This window comes from Pogona vitticeps, chromosome 2 (assembly GCF_051106095.1).
Source record: "Pogona vitticeps strain Pit_001003342236 chromosome 2, PviZW2.1, whole genome shotgun sequence".
In the NCBI taxonomy this organism is placed as follows: Eukaryota; Metazoa; Chordata; class Lepidosauria; order Squamata; family Agamidae; genus Pogona; species Pogona vitticeps.
The window spans coordinates 189,524,101-189,546,768 of record NC_135784.1 but is presented as its reverse complement, the minus strand read 5'-3'; the positions used below and the strand labels follow the sequence as shown (position 1 = coordinate 189,546,768).

General features: G+C 40.0%; 1 protein-coding gene across 1 annotated transcript in view; it reads left to right on the top strand.

Annotated features, from left to right (window-relative positions):
* Positions 1 to 2,172: 2,172 nt before the first annotated feature.
* Positions 2,173 to 22,668, top strand: part of ATP6V1A (ATPase H+ transporting V1 subunit A) — a 39,189-nt gene continuing 18,693 nt past the window's right edge. Inside the window, exons 1-5 of the mRNA XM_020789501.3 lie at positions 2,173 to 2,534; positions 16,736 to 16,830; positions 18,509 to 18,637; positions 20,139 to 20,353; positions 20,621 to 20,758. Of these exons, the coding sequence (XP_020645160.1) occupies positions 16,749 to 16,830; positions 18,509 to 18,637; positions 20,139 to 20,353; positions 20,621 to 20,758 (564 nt within the window). The 5' untranslated portion in view covers positions 2,173 to 2,534; positions 16,736 to 16,748. The remainder of the gene's footprint in view (positions 2,535 to 16,735; positions 16,831 to 18,508; positions 18,638 to 20,138; positions 20,354 to 20,620; positions 20,759 to 22,668) is intronic.

Below are 22,668 nucleotides of genomic sequence, written 5' to 3'. Positions count from 1 at the left end.
CCAGATTAGTCTAGGGGTTGAAACACGGCTCTTTGTGATCAAGTTGACTCCAATTTATGGTGACCCTATGAATGAGTCATCTCCAAAATTTCCTGTCCTCAACAACTTTACTCAGATCTACCAAATTCAAGCTTTTGGTTCCTTTAGTAAATTGTGAGGGTTCAACTTTTGGCTCAACGTTCGATTCAAAGAAACCAGTAGATTTTTGTTGCTTCAAAACAGGTGAAAGATTTATTAGTGCATTTAACAATAAACAGGTGTCTGGAACATGATCGTGAGTCTTTTCTCCTCCTGCCAACGGGTCCAGAAGGGGTTTCCAATCTTCAAACAGGAATGGGTTTCCATAACTATTGTTTCATGGCCCCAGTAGATCAGTGGGGACCCAGTCTCTCACGGTCTGCCTCATTGGGCCTTCCAACAGGAACACGGTCTCCTCGTCCAAGCCATCATCCCACAGGATCCGTCCATCAAGGTCTTGGCTCTCCCAGGATACTTCCAGTAACTCCTTCTCTTCATCTCCCTTACTCTCCTTTCTTATCTTTCTCTCCTTTCTCTCTCAACTCTTTCTTTCTCCTCTCTCAATCTCCTTCTCCACTCTCTCACCTCGGCTTCTCCCTAATAAGAGAGTCTAGGAGGAATCTCTGCTCTCCTCCTATAATCTGCCTCCTCCTTGGGCACTCTTAATCTTTCCCATAATCCCATCCAGGGATCCTGCATCCACACCCATTCCGGTAACTGTTCTTCTTTCCTCTCTACCTCCCTTGTTCCTGATTCAAACTCCACCCTCTTTTTCCTCTCTTCCCGCCTTTTTCCCCCTGAACCTCCCCCATCATCACTTTTTGCATGTCTTCCATCAGCTCCTCTATCTCTGTTTCTTGCTGAGGTCTCGCTGTAGGCTCTGGTGTGGGCTTGGGGTCCACTCCCTTAGTTTTGTTGCTGGGGAAGGACAGCTCTCCTCTCCAGCAAGTGAAGTATCCCTCTTGCCCTCTGGCTCACATCAATCCATTTTGTATTTGGTCTTTCTTGCTGCTCTCTATCTTTCTCTGCATTATTGTCTTTTCCAGAGAATTCTGCCTTCTCATGATATGCCCAATGTAGGAGAGCCTCAGTTTCAAAATGTTTGCCTTGAAAAGACTGTTCAGGCTTAATTTGCTCTAGGATCTACATGTTCGCCTTTCTGACAGCCCAGATTATCCACAAAGCTCCCTTCTAGCACATTTTAAACAAATCTTTGTTTTTCCTGTCAGCTTTCTTTACCGTCCAGCTTTTCACATCCATACACAGTGATCGAAAATACAAGTGAGCAATTCTGGTCTTGATCTCCAGTGACACATCCTTACACTTGATACTGTATTTTCTAATTCCTTCATTGGTGCCCCTCCAGATCTCAGTCTTCTTCTGCTTTCTTGGCTGCAGTCTCCATTTGGATTGATGACTGAACTAAGGTATATAAAAATCCCTTTTTCTTGTCAACTTTTAAAGTTGTGTACTACTTAATGTTCAACTGCTGTCCTGCTTTGGCATTTTTTTCCTTTTACTTTCACTAAAAGTGCTAATCTGAATCCCTTCAAATTAGTTTTCTTAGAGAACCAGTGTAGTGTCAAGGTAAAAATGCAGAACTCGACTTTGGAAAGGTAGATTCAGAAAACTCTCTCTCACACACACTACCTGACTTATGTCTGAGGAAGTGGACTTGTCCACGACAGCTCACATTAAAAAATGTAACAGTCTTTCAGGTCTTCTCTATCTGTTCTTTTATTTTTCTTTTGTTTTTACCTATAATAACCTATTTCAGTGCTCCGAAGATAACATCAAGAGCAGCGAAACGCCATATAAACAGCTTGGAGCTCATTGGAGGGAAGATGGGAGACCAATGTACCAAAATGGTAAGAAGAGCGAAGTCATTGTACAGGGAGGGAAGCCAGAGGAAGCTCCGTCTGCTTCCCTCCCCACAGCTACCGACGGGAGCTCCCTTGGGCGCCGCTCAGGATGTCCTTGAGCGCGTCTCCCATTCCTCGAGGGGGCGACTTTAAAAAAATGATCTCCGAATCTGTTCCCGAAAGTCCACGCTCTATAAGCGAACCATATCGGTCTACCGTTTCGTATCTCTGCCGGCCCATCCGTATGGCTCGGGCTGGGTAAACCAGTAACGGTGTCATATGACTGGGGAAAAAAAACAGGTGCCTTCGACGCCCTTTCCCGCTCTTTCCCGAGGCGTCGTAGCCAATGCCTAGCGCGGCGAAAGAAAGGGGAAGAATTAGACATGACTAAAGAGCCCCTTGTAACTTCTGCCGGCCTCAGGAAAGCCCCTCAGCCGCGGAATCCGGCTCAGGGAAGTCCGAAGGAGGGCCTTCGTTGGGCGCATGCGCAGTTGGCCCGACGGAGGGTTATGGGGGAAAAGGCGGGGGCGAGGGGGGGGAGGAGAAATGCGCAGTCTCCCTCCCGCTGCTGCTGCTGCTCTTGCTTGCGGTGACCATTAGCCGGTTCTAGAGGCGCCGCTCGAGGGGGGTCGTTGCCTCGGTCCGTTTCCCTCGGTGAGCTTCTCTCGGGTCTCTGAGGGAGGGAAGGAGGGCTTGTTCGGGGAAGGGGAGCTGCGGGAGGGGGCTGCCAGGACCGTCGCTCTTCTCTCTCTCTTCCTCCTCCTCCTCCTCTTCCTCCCACCCGCCGCACGCCCTTGCCCGGGCGTTTGTCGGGCTCTCTCACGGGCTGAGAGGAGTCTCCCCGCAAGAGTCGGGCTCCGCTGCTTTAAAAAAAACCAAAACCCGTCTCTCCACCTCAGGCCGCTCTCGAAAGGCAGGTAGTGTTTTTTGGTGAGGCTTCTTTCTGGCACAACCTCTCTCTCTCTCCCCCCCCCGTTCCTTCCGCAGGATCCGGCCCCCATTCTGCAGGGGAGGCTGACGAGCCCATCATCCTTGGCCCTCGATCCGAGCAAAGGTGGGGCTCGGTCTAGTTCCTCCTCCTCTCCCCTTGGGCGTTGATCCCATCGCTGTAATTCTGAGACCCTGAGGTTGATGTTCCTTGTTTTTTCTGAACAGTTGTTTTTCCCAGTATAGAAGGCTATGTCTGGGGCTTTGGCTGGGGGAGAAATCCTCTTCGCCCTTGTCTTGACACCAGTAGCACCATTCGCTCCTTCTCTTCCCCCCCCCCTTCATGTTATCTGCTAGCTAGTTCCTGTCACACAGCACATCTCAGCCCTTCCTCAAAAACCTCGTGAGTCCCTCCAAGGATTGGAGGCCTCTGCTCATCAAAGAGGAACATGAAGGAAATGGCAGGGGTGGGAGAGGGGACAAACATGAAGAAAAGAAGAGTTTCTGTTTGCTTTTGCTGGTATTCCAGTCTCCCTACCAGTGGGTTACCAAATGGAATGTGTAGGTGATGGAAAACTAGAAATAAGTAGATTTTTTTTGTCTATTATCATTCAGACTAGGCAAAAATGTCCCCTGCCCTGTTTTGTCTTTGTTTTGGTTTCATAGAGAATGATTGAAATTGTTTTCTTAATGTTACAAGTTGCAAGTAAAAGATACAGTGTATGCTATGTGACTCCCAAAATATATCTTGATAGTCCTCTGAAAAGCAAAAGGACTGCTTTCATATTACAGTCTAATAGATGCATATTACAGTCTAATGTTGCTGGTAATCGTTGGTGCTGTGCAAGCTGGCTGGATAACTCAGTGAGTTGGGTTGAGAGTTTAATCCTCCATTGTGTCTCCTGATAGAAGAGCTAGCCTGTGTAGGGCAAACTACACAGTCCACAAGCACACACACATACCCTGCCAGAAAAAGGTACTGGTAGACCATTTCTGAGTACTTTATACCTAAGAGACCCTGGCAAGGGTCACCATTTGAGGGAATCAACTTGACAGCATGTAATTATTATCAAGGAAAAAGACTCAGACTGAGAATTACCACAATCTTGACATGTGAAATAATGGGTAATTGGAGAAGTTGTGTCCCTGCTCCCTTGGTGAGGTCAAGTCTGTGGAGCACATGTGTTTCCGCTGCTGGCATTATGCAGTAGCACGAAATCAGATTATTACCCCATTGATTGCAAACATCCCTGGCCAATCAGAGAAAACTAGACTTGAGTACCTCCTCTCGGATAGGGATAGTAAGATATCATACAAGGTTCTGTCTGGCGATTCTCAAGTTTCAGATATTTCCCCATACAGTACTTGACTCTGGTATTGGTATGGAGGGTTTTGAATCGCTTGTATACTTGTTTGTTTTATGTCTATGTTGGATGCTTTTACGTATTGTAGAGATTGTGTGGATCTGGGTTGTCCACTTCTCTGTATGATAGGTCTAAAGACTGTAAATAAAGATTGATTGAGTAATAGAGTAATGGATCCCTCATGAATGAATCTCTATGTACGTACTGTATTTTAAGGGCTTCATATCTTCACTTTTCAACAGGCTGCCAGGTAAACTATAAAGAACTAAAATTACAACAGACATGACATTTAAATTGTTTTTAAAATGAGCAGCAAAATTGTTAGCAAAGATAAAATGGGTATGTACGATTAAAAAGATGGGGAATTTTTAAAAAGGTCTTGTTCAATGCAGACATTATATCAGGCTAGTTTCTAGGTTCCCTGGAAAAGACCTTGATGCTGGGAAAGTGTGAAGGGAAGAGGAGAAGGGGACAACAGAGGATGAGATGGTTGGACAGTGTCATCGAAGCAACCAACATGAATTTGACCCAACTCCGTGAGGCAGTGGAAGACAGGAGGGCCTGGCGTGTTCTGGTCCATGGGGTCACGAAGAGTCGGACACGACTCAATGACTAAACAACAACAAATTTACTAGGCGAACCTTCCTGTGAAAGCATTAAACGGTCAGATGCTATCTGTCACAAGCCCTTTCTCCAGTTACTTACCTACCATACATTAGATGTCAGCAACCTCCAAATAATGATTTTGTAGACACTTCAATAAGTGTGTGTAGAGATGAGTAGGATTTCAGATATCCTGGTATGAAGACATGGAGGGGTAAAAAAGCCAAAACACTTTGATTTCAGTTTGACAATAAACTCGGATCTTGAGCAGTTGTCACAGTGCAGGTGAGATGTGGCTGTGACATTTTTTGAACTGTTCAAAAACAACCTCATAGATAACATGTTCCAGTAATCAAGGAACAATCTGCAGATTGAGAAACCTACTTGAAGCATCTCGTGATTGAAAGTGGGTGGAAGTGTCTCCCAGGCTATGAAGCACCCCTCTGAAGGATACCAGACTGGCCAGTTACTTCTCTGTTGTTCTCTTTCTAGCAGCAAAGTCCTTTCTATTCCAACAGGATTACGACATCCTCCATGAAATAAAATTTGGAGTTGTTCCTTGATTTATCATTGTCCTTGAAGGTGAAGGTTGACTCTAAAATGGTACAGAGCACCTTTTCACAGCTTAGGCTGAAGTACAAGGTCCAACTCCACTGTGGATGAGGACCTAATCTCAATCTGTATAGATTACTGTACCTGTATCGGACAGATGGCAATCTAACTTTTTCTTCAGTGCCTCCACCATTAGGGTGCTGACCTTCTCCTGAGATAATTGGTTCCAGCTGCATTTGTCTTTTTGTAAACTGTTTTAGGGCCTCATATTAGAAAATGGGATAAAAATAAATAAATGGATAAAAGTATTGAAATAGTGCTAAGAAATATTTGGCTTTCTAGATGTTTCAGACCACACCTTTGCCAGTCTTGTACTAGTCACTGTATAAGTTTGAGCTTTTCAGAGCTGAAGTCCAAATATCCAAAGATTCCGCACTACATGTCTGATCTTTGTATATTTACCAAGTGTTATTTTAATAGAGATGATGTGTCGTGACATTTCATAGCAAATACTGTAGTAGTTTTTGTTGCTACAAGTTTCTGCACTGGTCATTTTCCCATAAATTCTACCTAGCAACTAGCTGAATAGAATTATTAATGGACACATAGAAATGGGATAGATTTTTCATTTATCTTGCTCGGCATTAATGTTTCAGAAGTTAGTCTGGTAGCCTTGTTAGTTGGGTTTGAGAATCTTGACAGTATATACAGTATATATAATTCTAACCTGGCACCTTTGTTTTTGGGTAGTTGTGCTAAATATGTAAGAAATCAGCTTTAGGCTGTATTCTTGTATGTATTTACCCAGGAGTAACCCATGCTGAAAGCGATAGAACCTAGCACATAAACCCATGCTGAAAGCGATGGAACCTAGCACATAGAGAATCGTCAGAAAGTCTTGTAAATATCAAATACAATCTGTAATTGTTACTGACAGTAGTCTTCTTCATCTGTCATTAAGGAGATCTCTTAATGAAAAAGTAAATACTATGTGTTATAAAGTTTCTTGTGTCTTGTGTTATACTTTTAAATGAATTCCAGTTAAGTACATTAGATTCTTTCTTTAGATTTTATGATCAAGCTCATTAACTGGAAAGATTGCTGTTATTGAGGGAGCTCTGTTGTTAGTTTTCCTTGCTGTTTCTGTTTCTATAACCTCCCACATTTTGAACAGTATTTAAAATCTAACGAGAGCATGGCAACTTCATTATTATACTTTAGGTGTATACATATTATACATTAATAAAACCAGATCATTGTGTAGTTCAGTATTTCTTAATTTTCAGCTTTAAAGAGTTTAGAAGACTGCATCCTTGTATAGTAAGCTCTCATATTTGGGTTCATATAAATCCTTTAAAAATATGGTGTTATCTGCTTGTGCACTGAACTGAGAAAATGCACTACTATGTACCTTATACTAAGCAGGTATTAATAAGTTAATTTAATTTTTCTTTAATAATTACAGGCATAAGTTTCATGATATAGAGAAGAGGAAGGGAGGCTATCTGTTTAGCAGTTGGTTTTTTAAGCATAGTATTTAGCATCAAAATCAAATCAGCGATCCTTTTAAAACTAGTGTTAAGCTAGAACACACACACACCAGCTCCTTTTCCTGCTTTTACATTTTCAGCTTCAGTTTATTAAACTAAAACTCCCAGAAGCCTTCACCACTAGCATGATCTGGCTAGGAGTTCTGGGAGTTGTAGTCCAAGAACATATGGGGACCCAAAGTTGGGAACCACTACTGCAGAGGGATAGAGATGCCTTTTGAATGTAAGTTGTATCTTCTGCCTTTGGCAAAAGAAGATCCTTGTGGCTTTTGAACAAAGGACAAAAGTGAGTATTCACTACAAGTTCACTTTTTTTGTCTCCAGCCTCCTAAAAGTATAGCATTTTCTAAAATTGTCAATCATTCCTTCAGGCCACTAAACAAGTTAACAAATTAAGCCTCAGTACCTTTGTTGTTTACTGCTTAACTGCCTTACCTGCATCACAGGTAGACAACAAAAAAAAAGCAAGACGGGACAGAGGAGTTCCCAAACAACCTGGCTCTTTTTCTATGCTGGCAAAAATTCTGAAAATTTCAGAAGAGTAGGGAAGGTCAGATATCCTTTTTTAAAGGTGGATTTGTGTATGTGTATTATTGGTTGGTTGATTGTGTAGTGTTAGTGGTGCTTTGTTTAATGCCTCAGTATTACAGTTCTTACTGAGAAATATTAGAAATTACATTCTTACCATTTTAAAAAAATTCTACATTTTGAAAAATGATCTAGAGCTTGAGGGAGATTAATTTAAGTACATTCATTCTTCCGACCAAAGCATTTTTTCCTGATTTCTGGTATATTTTTGTATTTGAAGATAATTAATTTCAAATAGGTTGTGTAAGTCCATCAAATTGAATATTTGAATGATAAGCTCTTTTCTCTTTGGAGTGCTAATTCCTTTTACAGTTAATTTTATAGCTAGAGTCTTCCCTATGTATCTCAGACTGTGAGTTCATTGACCAAAAAAGTCGTACTGGAGGCGTGGCACTGTTCTTAGGGCAGAAGTTCCTTTTGACCTCTGGAAACATTTATACAGATTCAGTTCAGCTATTAACTCAGAATACAATTACTGGAGCTTTACTGCAGTTTGTCTTTGTATCTGAATGGATAAATGGTAGGTTGCAATTGCTTTGCAAACCACAATTGAAGCGTAATTTTAGCTAGCAAACTTTTCATGTAATATCCAAGTGAACTTAAGATGCTGAGAAGAGTGCAAATAAAAGCAGACAAGTAGCTTTAAATTATTATTAGCCTCTAATATGTCAATATAAACTATAGTTCCTATTTCCATTTTACCTTTTTTTTTGGTACAGCTATATTCTCTGTATGGGGCTGGTCCAAAACGACTTTTATAAGACTTGACAATAATACATTGTATGGAGTAAATTCATGACTTTTCTTCCTTGAAATACAGTACCTCTGATCCCATGGAATGCATTGAGCTATTTGTGTATGTTTTCAGACAGCTGCTTCATCTTCATATATCACTGTTCTCTTAAGCCAAGTATAGTTCTAGAGAACAAATTGAGGAACATGAGAACTGAAATAGAATTTTTCCTTGAACTCTTTGCTCAATCTGGATTGGAAAAATTGATTCTTTTTCAGCTGCTTGGCAATTTACTGTAAGGTAGACTGGAACAACTTAAGTAGACTTACCATAGAATCATGCAAGTATGTTTCACTGTTAAATCATTCTTTCTGACCTCAATAATATGGCTGGGTTGGATTAGGGAAGTGGGAACATATTTAGAAAAGTTGGTTATAGCTTCTTTAGATACACTTACCACATGTTTAGATTCTAAAAGGAATAGTTCAGAATCCTTGCATTCAGTGCTGCTGAGTGTTAATGAATTAGACAGCACACTAATTTGCTCTGTCTGTATTATTTCTTTCCTGCTAATTTGGTAACTTTGAATATTATCCAAAAACATTTTTAAAAAGCTAATTTAAAATGCAGTATATTGATATTCTATCAGTACATGTGGCTATTCATTAAAATAGTGGTAGTGACTATAGGATAGCACAGTGAGTTGGGTACCTGGCTGTGGAAATGTGGGCGAGGAATCTGTTCCCCACTTGTGCATCCAATGAGAAATAGCAAGCCTTTGTAGCCTTGGGCAGGCTGTGCAGTCCGAGTGCCCCAGAAGAAGCAAATTATAAACCATTTCTGAGTATTTTGTACCTAGAAATCCTGGAAAACATTGCTGTAAGTCAAAATTTATTTGATATAATAATAATTCTTACTGATTTTTAGAGAGCCAGTGTAGTGGAATGGATAAAATGTTGTGACTGGGTTCAAAACCCAACTCAGCCATGAAAACTCCTTGGGGACACCAATAATACCACCCCTTAACTAACTCACATACCTCAACATTCCAACTAGGGTCACTGTAAGTTGGTAATCACTTGGTGCCATTTAACACACACTGACAATAAAAGGAGAAACAAAATAAGTCTTAGTTTCTTTTCCTAGAATGCAGATAAAGTTGTAGCACTGTGCAGGTTGGCTCTACCCTGTCAAACTACATACTCAACAACTCCTCCACACATACAAATCATGTTACTTCTCATGGTGAGTGAACCCTTGGGCAATAGAAGTACAGATGTAGAGAGAAGACCAGTCTTGCAAATTTCCATGTATGTCTTCTTAAATCTACAAGGAGACTTTTCTACACCCACTTAACTGATGTTCCCCTCCAAGTTTCAGAGTAGTAGAACAATTTCTTGCTGTTATTAGTCAGTGTGAAATTCAATACTACCCCTTGATTATTGTTTGTTACTTTACATTGATTCAATCTAAATGTACAGTAAGTTTCATCTTGAAGAAATAAAAATAATGTAATTTTTTGTGCAAGAATCTCCAGTCCCTTCTCTGAAGCTATGGACCACTGGAATCTTCATTTTTGAAATGCTCATATATACATATCAGTGTCTGAAAGTTTGTTAGTTTTTTGAAGTAATGACCTGGAATCAGATTTACTATGCCAGTATTCTAAATACACTCATTGGACAAAACCCTGTTCTGTAACTTTGCGCTCTTACTGGGCACCAGAAATGTTTAATTTACACTAATTGAGTTTCCTATCCCACTGTTTTAAGTTCCGAGGCTTAGAATGGGAGGAAAGCCTTTAAAAGTAAAAAACTGCCAACATATCAGCAGTGGCAGTCCTGATACTGGCAGCTGCTATCTGGTAGTGGTGTTGACATTTAAAGGCTCCCCACCTTCTGAGGCTTCCCTAGGGAGCTTCGGATCCTAAAATGGGAAGTGGGGGATAGAAACTGTTAATTAATGTAAATTAAATGTTTCCTGTACCCAGTCTGCATTGTCCCATATGCAAAGTTACACAACAGGATTTTAGCCATTATTTGACTATCAAATGATTTCTAATATATTAGAGATTAGGAAAGCTGGCCGCCGAAGAATTGATGCTTTTGAATTGTGGTGTAGGAGGAGGCTCTTGAGAGTCCCCTGGACTGCAAGGAGAACTAACCTATCAATTCTAAAGGAAATCAATCCTGAGTGCTCACTGGAAGGACAGATCCTGAAGCTGAGGCACCAATACTTTGGCCATCTCATGAGAAGAGATGACTCCTTGGAAAAGACCTTGATGTTAGGAAAGTGTGAAGGCAAGACGATAAGGGGACGACAGAGGATGAGATGGTTGGACAGTGTCATCAAACCTACCAGAATGAATTTGTCACAACTCTGGGAGGCAGTGGAAGACAGGAGGGTCTGGTGTGATCTGCTCCGTGGGGTCACGAAGAGTCGGACACAACTAAATGACTAAACAATGACAAGAGATTAGGTAAAATTTGTGCATTTAAAGGGCAGAAGTCTCTTAAATCCATTTTATTGTTGCATATAAATATTACAGTAAAATGTTGATTATTTCAGTTCTAACTGTATGTACATACTAAGTTAAAGCACAAGATTTTAGTTTGATCTTGGTGGTAAAAGCTGTTTTGATTTCAAGGCTAGTCCTCCCTTGAATGAGCATTGGACTAACACACAGCCATTTGAGAGACAAATCTCTGTCACATCCATACTGATAGCCCTTACCATAAACAGCGTGTGGTAGTTTTCACTTTAATGTGTCATTTTTCAAACAAGCGTTTTCCCATTTGTAAAATCATGTATGGAGATTGGCAGCAGTAAGCTGTCAACCTGTTTGACTTTGAATTTAGTTACTGGAAGTTCCTTTTACTTGAGCAGCATTTTTGTTCAATGGGCTCCTCCACCGCTTCACTGTTTATCTAGGAACAATATTCTGTATTTATTCGTATACCTCAGGAGCAGATCACAACATGGAAATCAATACATCTCTTTATTTAAGAGTACAAAATTTCTGGCTTCTTATATGAGCTTTTTAACTCTGAAGAAAGGGCAGTATGCAAATATTTGCTTCATGTAATTCTACTGCTTTAGCTATAATAAGCTACATCATAGTGCAGCATCAGTTTGCACTAAACAATTCATATTCCATATCATTAAAAGAATATGATTTTAAATTTATTACTTTTCTGGAAGTGTAAGAATTCTCTGTGAGAACTATTTTCCTGAAGAACAGGGATTCTCACTCACACAGTGGAGGATTATAGCTATTCTCCCAATGAGGTGTAGAAGAGTCAGGGTTAGCGAATTACTTTATTTATTGGCCAGCAATGATACCTGGATTTAGGCAATGCTAACACTTAATGGATTAAGATATTACCATGATAGAGATAGAGTAGGATTAGTTATTTTGTTATATAGCAACCGACTTGTAAGTGTCCAGGCTCTATATCAGTAAAGTTGGTGTGATCCTATAGTAAGGGTTTCATTGCTGCATTCTCTGGCACAGTCCGGGCACTATCAAAAAATCCAGAAGTGGCTAGCTCAGTGATAGAATATATTCTTTCCAGGCACAATATCTACCCTCTTAGGTACCATTCCAGTTCAAAGAATCTTTGGTAACAATGCTGCAGAAGGCTATCATTGCACTGCTGCTGTGTCTGTAGTAATTGCTGTTGTTAAAGACAGCATTTAGAACTAGGATAGAAGCAGCAACTTCCCCTGCAGCTGTTAGCTGTGCAGAATGGTGGAGAATGTAAATAAAACATTTTGGTTTCAGAATTGGGAATTAATTCAAGTTGGCCAGAATCCGGTTGTTGAATTACATGTGCATACAACAATAATAATCTTAGATAATTCTAATATTATTATAGGATAGCTCAGTTGTTTGGTATCTTGCCATAGAGCCAGACGTTAGAAATTTGATTCCCCACCATGCCTTGTTGACAGGGGCACTCAATCCACAGGGTCCCTTCCATCTCTGCAGTGACCATTACCTTTGTCCATTACTCTGTAGTGACCATTACCTTTGTCCAATGACCATTACCTTTGTCATTGACTCATAGGGGCTGTCTTTCAGCTCTACAATTCTGTGATCGTTATCTTAGACTCTTATAATTGCAGAGCTAGATCTTCAAATTCATCCTCTGTCAAAGAGGCACAGTATAGAATCAAACTCCCATCCTCTGGCTTCCACAGTCAGATACCTGCATAACTCATCAAGTCCTATATTTCATTCATATGAAAGATACTGTATTAAAAAACAAGCAGAACAAGCACTTATCCCTTTGAAAAACTAATTGACACATATTCAACCACTACAACAGATAAAAAAAGCATCCTCAAATACAAAATGCTTCTTGAAATACCACCACTGGGATCAAGTTGCTTGGGAGCATGGCCTAGGGTGACCCATCTCCACAGAGGCTTGGAACAAAATCTGAAGTCAGGTGCCATTTTGATCCATCTCAGCAAGCATAGGAAAAACCATGGTTCAACTTATACTTTGTCTGCAATTAACACCAATAAAATTAACCCCCACAACACAAAATACTATGAACAACGTCTCTTGGAGAGAATGTAGTAACATAGAATCTTTTTGCAGATATGTGGTGGTCATGCCCCAAAGCAGCTCAGTTGTGGCTACAAATGCATAAAGAAATCGAATGTATTTCTACCATAAAAATCCACTTAGTCTGACAACTAGTTTTATTACCACAAGGTAAACCTTTTCCTAGACAATAACTCCAGGCTGCTACATAAAAATGTAACCACTTTTCTACTTGTTGCTGTGCATAAAGAACTTGCAAAGCATTTGAAGGAAGCTGATAACCTATGGGACTTGGCTCCGTTTGAATGTTTAACTCAAGAATCCAGCATGCCCAAAACATCAGACTGAAAGAACTTCAATGCAACATTCATTACTTGCATTCAACCACACAGACAAATGTACCGATCCTCCTAAACTTCATTGGATTATAGAGAAGTATATGCTGGCCTAATCCCTCTTCAGAGCTCCTGTTCATTTTGGAAACAATGAAATGCTAACTCTCAAGACAAACACTTTCAGAACTGTGAAGCAAGAGCTAATACAGAAAAAATTGAACTCTACACAATTATATATATTTTAAAGTGGAGTCATACTACTTTATCTTTTTTCTCTTTCTTCCTACAAAGCTCATTTTCTCCTCAAATTGTGTTTTGTTTCAGTTGGTTAACATTCTAAATAAACCTTTTTTAAAAAAAAAAGAAATAGAATGGACATCTCATTAGTTAACAGCCATTTACCATGGTGAGTCATGCAGTTTAATTTATGAATGCATCAACTCAGCAACAGGCTTTTGACCAATGAGATCAAGAAAGCAAAAACCACATATCTTTTACAGAACTGAGTGCTGAAAGAGCTTGTGACTGTGACTGTTGATAAGCGTAGAGGTGTGTGTTGAAATACATAGGGAGAGGAAACACACATCATATTTTATTGCCCTTGAGCAGTGGGACTTGCAGTTGTTGAAGTCCTGCTGGGAAGCAGCTGAGTCATCAGGTCAAACGATTGTTCCTCTGTGTTGTATCTAATTGGCTCATTTTCATATTTCTTGTGTATGTCTGGGAGAGTTTGGAAAGCAAGTAATGTCTTATTAATGAAGAATTTAACTTTGGGTTCTTCAGTATTGTTGATGGATGTGTTTGCTTCCTTAAAGAACCTTTCAGTATTTTATCACATGCCACCTTGAGGGTGGTTGCTTCTAAGGAAAATCTTGTCTGGGACTCACATGAGTCTTCACCTTCAAAGGGATCTCCCCCTCATCTCAATGTTTCTCTTTCAAAATCTCAGAGTGAAAATTATAGGATGTCTCAATGTAATATGAATGAGCAGCATATAAACAGCTGCATGAATTTTGCTATTAGACCAGGGGAGAAGTAGACTCCCAAATGGAATTATTTAATAGGCGCTGCACTATAAAACTGTTATTTGGTGGTATGGATATTATGCTGGACTAGAACTCAGGACACCTGTGTTCAAATCTAGATGGTAGGTGGAAACAGTGAACCATTCTTTGAACCTCTCACATACCTCAAAATACCCTGTTAAGAACACCTCAAGTCAGAAGCAGCTTGGCAGTATCTAACGGCAAACAGCTGTGATATGCTATAGATGAAATTGTGTTTTAAATTCAACATCACTTAATTCTTAAAGGGATGTAGCAGATGTGTATTTAAGCCTGCAACTATTCTGTTTACATTGGATATAGGTAATGTTTTATGAACTTAATGTTTGAAGTCCTGTTGCTTAGCTTAGTAAGTTGCACTAGCGTAGGCTCACTGAATCAGTGGGGATTTAGTGAGTCAATTCATCTTTAAGTTCAGTGGGCCTGCTCTAGTTGCAACTTTAGTGTCACAACAAGAGTAGACCCATTTGAACCAATGGAATGTACAGAGGAGTTCCCCCAACCCCCCAGGGTCAATTGGCCTACTCTAGTGCAGTTCCTACAATAACAGGATTTCACCAATGCTTTTCTTGTTAGAGAACAATATGTGCTGCTTTTGCTTTTAGTCTGTCAGTAAATCATAGAATCTTAGAACAAAGGAGCTGAAGTCAACTTCTTGCTCAATGCAAGAATTCAAATCAAAGCAGAGCTGACAGATGGCTGTCCAATTTTCTCTTGAATGCTTTCGGTGTTCAAGCACTCACCATGTCGCAAGGTAATTGTTCTGATTGTCATACTGCTCTGTTAGGACGTTTCTCCTGATAGTCAGTTGAAATCTGCTTCTTGTAACTTGAGTCAGTTCCTATGTATCTTGTACTCTGGAAGGACTGAGAACAGTTCCTGCCCTTTGTCTGTTTGAAAACTTTCAAGTATATTTCATGAATTTCATCAATCAGATTTTTAGTTCTCAAATGTGATATAAAAGTTTTATATTTAGAATTACTCCATAATTTAGACTATTTAGTCTCTATGTAGTCTAAAATTTGCCTGTAACATGATGAACCTAAAGCACTAAACAATCTGAGGATGATTCCTTTCCATATATTGTTCATTGTAAGAAACTTGTTGCTGTGACTAATGAAAGCTTGTTACTACCAGTGGAAAGTCTCCTAAGGATCAGTGGAAATAATAATTGTGTGTCATCAAGTCAATTCTGGCATATTCACCATTTCCTTCTTATTCTGGGGGAACTCTGGGAACATGTGGCGTTATTTATTTATTTTCAGATGTGCTTGGTGTGACTTTTACTTTCTTTCCAACTTCTCAACTTGGTGCCTAAAAAGCGTGTCAGTTTTCCAAGCGAATATGTCACACAGATTCTGGGATCACAGCAATTTATGATTCAGACAGTGGATAACCTGCAAAAGCTGCTTGACCCACAATAGTGTTGTTTGTTATGATTTCTAAATAATTGACAAAGCCAGGGTAAGCAAACTGTGACCCTCTAGATGTTTTTACAGTAATCAGTGCTGAGGCAGGATGTTGAAGTTCAATCCAGTAATATTTGGAGGGTTGTCCATACCTTTAGGACGTGGTGTCGCTGCGGGCTAAACCGCAGAAGCCTTTGTGTGCTGCAGGGTCAGAAGACCAGCAGTTGTAAGATTGAATCCACGTGACAGAGTGAGCTCCCGTTGCTTTGTCCCAGCTCCTCACCAACCTAGCAGTTCGAAAGCATGCAAATGCGAGTAGATAAATAGGGACCACCTCGGTGGGAAGGTAAACAGTGTTCCGTGTATAGCCGTGCTGGCCACGTGACAACGAAACTGTCTTCAGACAAACGCTGGCTCTACGGCTTGGAAACGGGGATGAGCACCGCCCCCTAGAGTCGGACACAACTGACTAAATGTCAAGGGGAACCTTTACCTTTACCATACCTTTATAGGGCTTTGTATGTGAAAACTCCTTAAACAGTCCAGTTCATCTCAGTCAACTAAAATAGCAGTTGTGATTGTGTATCTGTTTACTTATGGAGTGCCATTGACAACTGCAATGAGAATAGAAAAATGGAAAAGGATCATTATTGGCGAGAATCCAGTCTGTCAAGTTGTAACATAAAGTTATGCTATCATAAATGTGCTGGGTGTTCTGCCCCAGCAACAAAGACTATGCAAGTCAACTGTACAATGAGTTGCATGATTCCCATTTGTCCTATTGCACAATGTGCCAACAGAAGTGCTCTGTGAATAGCATTTCCCCCTTGGGTGTGACACCCATACAGCTATGCAACTGGATTTCAGTCGTTGTGTACCTTAATACCCCATTTGTTGCATGTAACAGTTTTAAATGCTGATAAACACATGAGCATTCTAGTTGTAGTTACATTAAGCTAATGAGATGACCAGTATTGAAAGATGAGGGCATCTATCCCAAAATCTAGGTGCAGAAAATTAGAGAATGCAAGCAGGGCTAGAAGGCTTTAATTGGAGGTCATTCTGAGTAGTACCACTGTGACTGTGATGTCAGCTAGGCAAGGAAACTATCCAGTAATCAAAACTTACTGTTTTTCTCCATCTCCAACTTCCCCGTCCCTTTGTTTTCCAACTAGGTGACCAGTTAAGATGGATTTCTCACAGCTCCCTAAAATCCGTGATGAAGACAGAGAGAATGTTTTTGGCTATGTCTATGGAGTTTCAGGACCTGGTAAGTGTTGCTTTGGCTAGTTGAGAAAATATGTCATAATAAAGTTTGAACACTTTCAAGTATATTTCATGAATTTCACCTTTTTCTTGTGTTTGCCTCCTGTGTTTCCTTTCGTATTAAGCTCCATTGTGTGCAAAAGAAATACATGATGATCTGAGTCAATGGTGAAAGCTGTAAAAATGTCTGTTTTATGTCTGCATCAGAGAAAACGATGCCATTTAGTTCTAATTAGGAGATTAAAAAATAACTGTCTATCTTCACAGCCTCACAAGATCTACCTTATTTCCTATGGAATACTAGCCTAGGCTTGCAATGCCTTAATTTTTAATACAACTTTCTGCTTATATAACTGCATGTCTTCTAACATTCTTGTGCAACACCACTTTCTTTTGTATATTAAAAAACAAAATGGAAGTGTTGTGGCACCTCGGAGACTAACAGATTTATTTCAGTGTGACCGGTGGATTGCAATCTTATCTCCTCAAAAATGTGGAGTACGAGATTTTCCCACAGGGTTATACACACAGTATACTGTAGATGGTTGAGTGTGGAGACCAAGTAAACAGCACAGCTGAGGAACTTTTGAATTTTCAAAGTGACAACAGCATTATTAACTCAGAATAATTAACTTTCAAAGTGTTGATTCCATAAACATTCTGGTAATGGGTCAAGTAATTAGCTAATGTATATTGTCTGCAGGCTAAAATAATGGCTGTCTTTAGAGTACAAAAATGTTGCTTTTGGGAAGGAGTTGGTTCCTTCTGAATCATTTTCTGGTTCTGAGGCCACAGTTTTGTCAAAGAGAGCAAACTCTATCTTTATGCACGATTATATGAAAAAGCCTGTTTGTTAATTCCAACACTGTGGCAAAATGAAAGGGAAATATAGTAAAACATTGTAGCATTTTAAAGCGTAACATATTTTTCCCCAATGTGAGCTTTTGTGGAGCAAAATCTACTTCTTTAGACACAGGATTATATGTAATCCATGGTGGAGAGATTTATGTCCAGATGAGAAAGCACATAATAGGGTTTTTGTAGAGGCAGGGTTTTGTAGACTGCATAGTGCTTACTCCTGATATAATGTTTAATCTTGCTTCCTTTTTATGGAATTACTTACTGCAAAGAAAAGACCAGAATTGTGGTGTATTGTAATACAGAACAACTTTGTCAGGTCATTAATGTAGTCAGCCATTTTAAAGCATGCAATGGAGGAAGTGATAAAAGTTTTTAGTTTTTGAAAATTATTTCTTTTCTGATTCATAACAGTTATTGAGTAGTGTACTGAATGAATCAAAGTCTTTGAGCTCAGATGTCTTGACTTTCCAGTAAAAGGTCTTAATTTTTCATCTCAGGGTCAACTTTAACAGTCTTTGATTTGAAAGATCCCTGTTAAATCATACAGGGGATTCTCTTGCTTCAAAGAGAGATCAGTGCCTTTGTGACATCAAGACCCATACCACCCATATTGTTTTTATCCATATCTAACAGCTGTCAGTTGAGCTTATCACGGAATATTCCTGCATACAATTGCTCTGCACAGAAAACTAGTATGTCAGTGAAGGAAACCAGTTCTTTTGCACATTAAAAACAAGATACCTACAGAAGTTGGAATGAACAGCTACTTCCTGGGAAACCACAGCTAAGTCTGCATTCATCCTCTTCTTTGTTTTCCCTAGTTGTTACTGCCTGCAACATGGCAGGTGCAGCTATGTACGAGTTAGTACGAGTTGGCCACTGTGAACTTGTAGGGGAGATTATCCGACTGGAGGGTGACATGGCAACTATCCAGGTGTATGAAGAAACCTGTATCCTTTTGGTTGATGGTGTCTTTTGCCTTTTAGGGACATATTAGAGACCTCTGGGTAGAGTGGGCGGCATATAAAACAAACAAACAAACAAATAAATAAATACATAAATATTGAATAGAACGATCATGAGAACAAGATGATAACTTCAGTGGTAACAGAGTTTGCTTTACTTGAAAAGTAATTCCTGTCTTTACTTGAAATGTAAAGCAGGATGCCATCTAGTATTATCTTTGGAGAATTATATTTTTCACAGCTATCTTACAATAATTCCAGTAGAATCTTGCTTAAACTAAATCAAACATGCATAAATCTTTATTAGAGGTGTTTTCTGCTTGGATTTTAATCCACACTACATAATTTATGAATGTTAGGTGTTTGGGCTCCAGTGGAAGAAGATGCTTTTTGAGATACAAAGGAATTTGAACTGATACTGGAAATACACAGCAAACAATCATATCTGCTAGGCCAGTTATAATTTGTGACTAGGAATATATTCCTCCTGAGACACTAGTAGATATATTCAATTCCAGCTAAAATTGTGAGCTGTGTTACTGAACAGCACCACTTTTAAAAGGGGGACTGTAGTCTAATCTAAAAGTCCTCTGGAAGTGGGAAGAGATGCAGACAACTTCAAACCTGTGTCAATGTACCCTGTGCCCCTCAACATGTACCATGGAAGATTTGATATTGGCAGCCCCGGATGCTCTTGATGTTGCCCATCATTGGGCAGAAATTATCTGATATAGTGATTAATTGCATGATGGTGCTTCTGACACAAGCAAAGAAAGGTGTAGAAGTTAGCAAAAAATCAATGATAATGGTAAAATTCCTGTCTTCCAGTAGCTAAAATACGAGTCAAGAAAATTTGAAAAGTACTGTAGACCATAGTCATTACTGCAATATCTAGAAACAATTTTGGATCTAGGATTATTTCTAGATTTCCTGTTGAACCTTAAGATAGAGTACAATTCTATCCATCTTGGGGATTTTCCCCTTAGTTTGAGTAACCAAATAATCCCACCATCTGTTTCTATGTTTGGTTTTTTTAAAAATTGGGAAAGACAAAACAAAATAGCAAGCAAATTAAGATACATGTTCCTGTTCAGAAGGTTGCAGAAAATGATTGCGTGTAATTTTTGCTTCAGGAATCAAAGCAGAAGGCTTACTGAACTTTGGTCAGGTGCATGTAGCATCAGCATGAGCACAAAATCACAACATGCTTAATTCTCACTCAGTGCAATATTTGCAAATCTTTCTGGGGTGGCTTATATTAATTGAAGTACAATACTTATGGAGTTGAAACAGCTTTGCTCCTGTTCATTGAAATGCCTAAGATGCTCTGTGACTTGCCAAAATGTTGCAAAAATGTTGCCCTCCCCCCAAACACTGAGGTGGATGAATTAATATTAGTATTTATGAATGGATCGGTAAATAAATACTTTCTGATGAATGAGACACCACTTTCTAGGATGTGTCCTTTCCTCAACAATGATTTTAGCTGGTGTTTCTGTAGGAGACCCTGTACTTCGTACAGGCAAGCCACTCTCAGTGGAGCTGGGACCTGGCATCATGGGAGCCATTTTTGATGGCATCCAAAGGCCTCTCTCGGATATCAGCACGCAGACGAACAGCATCTACATCCCAAGAGGAGTAAATGTGACAGCTCTGAGCAGAGATCTCAAATGGGACTTTACACCAGTTAAAAATTTGCGGGTAAGTTATGAAGACGTGCAAAATGAATGCTTTGAAATTACTTGTGCGCATGTGTCCATTACCATGCCTAAATGAGGAAGAGAATGAATGGGGTGTACATTTTGTATTGATGGTTGGGCAGTGTAGAGGGAAGGGATGAGGAAGAAGAGGCAAAGGAGCAGGTAGGCGGAAAGCAGGAAAGGTGTTTGTGCCATTCTGTGGTCCTGACCACTTTTTCCAAGGGAGCAGGGCAGATATATTTGAATACCTTTTTCCTTTCATTTTCAGGTTGGCAGTCACATCACAGGTGGAGATATTTATGCCATAGTGAATGAGAACTCTCTCATCAAACACAAGATCATGTTGCCCCCACGAAACAGGGGTACAGTGACATACCTTGCTCCACCTGGGAATTATGATGCATCAGTAAGTTTTTCTCTGAATTATGTTTGTTCTGTCTCATTTTATGTTTCAAGGTTTCATGTAGACTGCTTTGAATGTGGGCAATAAACGGAGGAAACCTCTTCCTTACTCTTCCTGAGAATAAAATCTTGGTGCCTGCTTGCTCAAGTGACCACTATCCTTTTGCATTTGACGAAAAAAGGGAAAGGAAAGGAGCTGTGGAGATCATGTAGCAGCCTCTCCTTTAGCTATTCCATGCATGCATCTTTACCTTAGTATTAGGGCTTTTCCAGCAGCCAAGCTTGAGGTCTGTATGAGAAACAGAAACAGGATGGTGAGGAAAGGAAGTGATTAAGGTAATTTAGGCTAAGTTCCATGGAATAAACTAGGTCCTAGTGGCCTGTTTGGAGGCCAGAATCAGTTGCTCTTTCCTTCTTCAACTAAATTTTGGGAAAGCATTCCCTAGAAGATGCATTTATAACCTGGTGGTTGCAAAATGTTCTACAACCAGTTGGCACTTCAGAATTGGAGAGGACACTTCATACATTGGATGTTCATAGAGTCCTCGCATTCTACACTTCAGGAACTAGACGCTTCTCAAAATCAAACAGGCTGTTTGTCAGCTATCAATGACCAAAAAAGGTGAGCAAACATCCCAACATATCTTGAAATGGATAGTCAGCACCACTGCTTTGGCATACCACTTGGCAAAAAGACCAGTCTCAGATTGTTTAAGGGGACATTCTACCAGGGCGGTTGCCACTTTTACTGCCTTTCTAAAGGGTGTTTAAGTAAGTGACATTTGTAAAGCAGCAACATGGTCACAGCCCTGGATGTCTGTCAAGCATTACAAGCTGGACGTCAGAGCCAAATTCAGTACAGCCTTCAACAAAGCGGTGATTTCTTCTGTGTTGCCAAGACTTCCCACCAACTGCTAATTGAGCTTGTCAGTCACCCACAAATTTGATTCATAGAGACCACGAAGAAGGACAGGTTGCTTACTGGTAGCTGTAGTGCTTTGAGTGGTTGTCTGTGAATTCACACAACCCACCCATCGTCTCCCCCGTGTGTCATCCCAGTTTATACAGTGGTACCTTGCTAGATGATGACCTGGCTGTATGATGACCCCGCAGGATGGTAACTTTTTTGCGGTCGCTATAGCGATCACAAAACAATGTTTCCTATGGGGAATTTTCACTTGACTTTGATTAGGTCCACGCTTCGTGAACCGTTTGTTCGCAAGATGACGATGTTTTCCAGCTCCACAAAATGGCTGCCCTGTGTTTTCTGGACCCATGCTTCGCAGGGCAGCCATTTTAACAGCTGATCGGCATTTGGAAAATAGCTTCCCCTATGGGCGATCTTCGCTGGACGACGAAGTAATTTCCCCATTGGAATACATTAAATGGGTTTCAATGCATTCCAATGGGGAAACTGTTTTCACTGGACGATGTTTTCACTTAACAGCGATTTCAGAGGAATGGATTATCATCGTAGTGCGGGACACCACTGTATTTTCAGTCAGTGGTGAACTGCAGGAACTGAGGATTCATCACAGGGTAGGGAAGTGTACACAGTGCAGGGAGTCAATCTAATGGACATTTAGGCTCCAGAATGTTCCAGGGGAGTTTCATGCAGGTGCAGAAAGAACCCACATATGTAAATTCAGAGATGACCACTTGAAGAACTAAGTTCCAGATAAGCAACCTGTCTATTTACATATTTATATGCCAACTTTCTCCTAAAAATAATTCAAGGGAACTTACAGTATTAAACAAAATAATGAATAAGTACAACGTTTAAAAGAAATTAAACAAATATATTAAAAACATGTAGAAAAAAATGAATATTAAAAACATGTTTAAAACAACAAAAATACAACAGGTCCTTTAAGAACCCCTTTAGTTAACCAGTCATTAAAAGAAAGCTTGCTT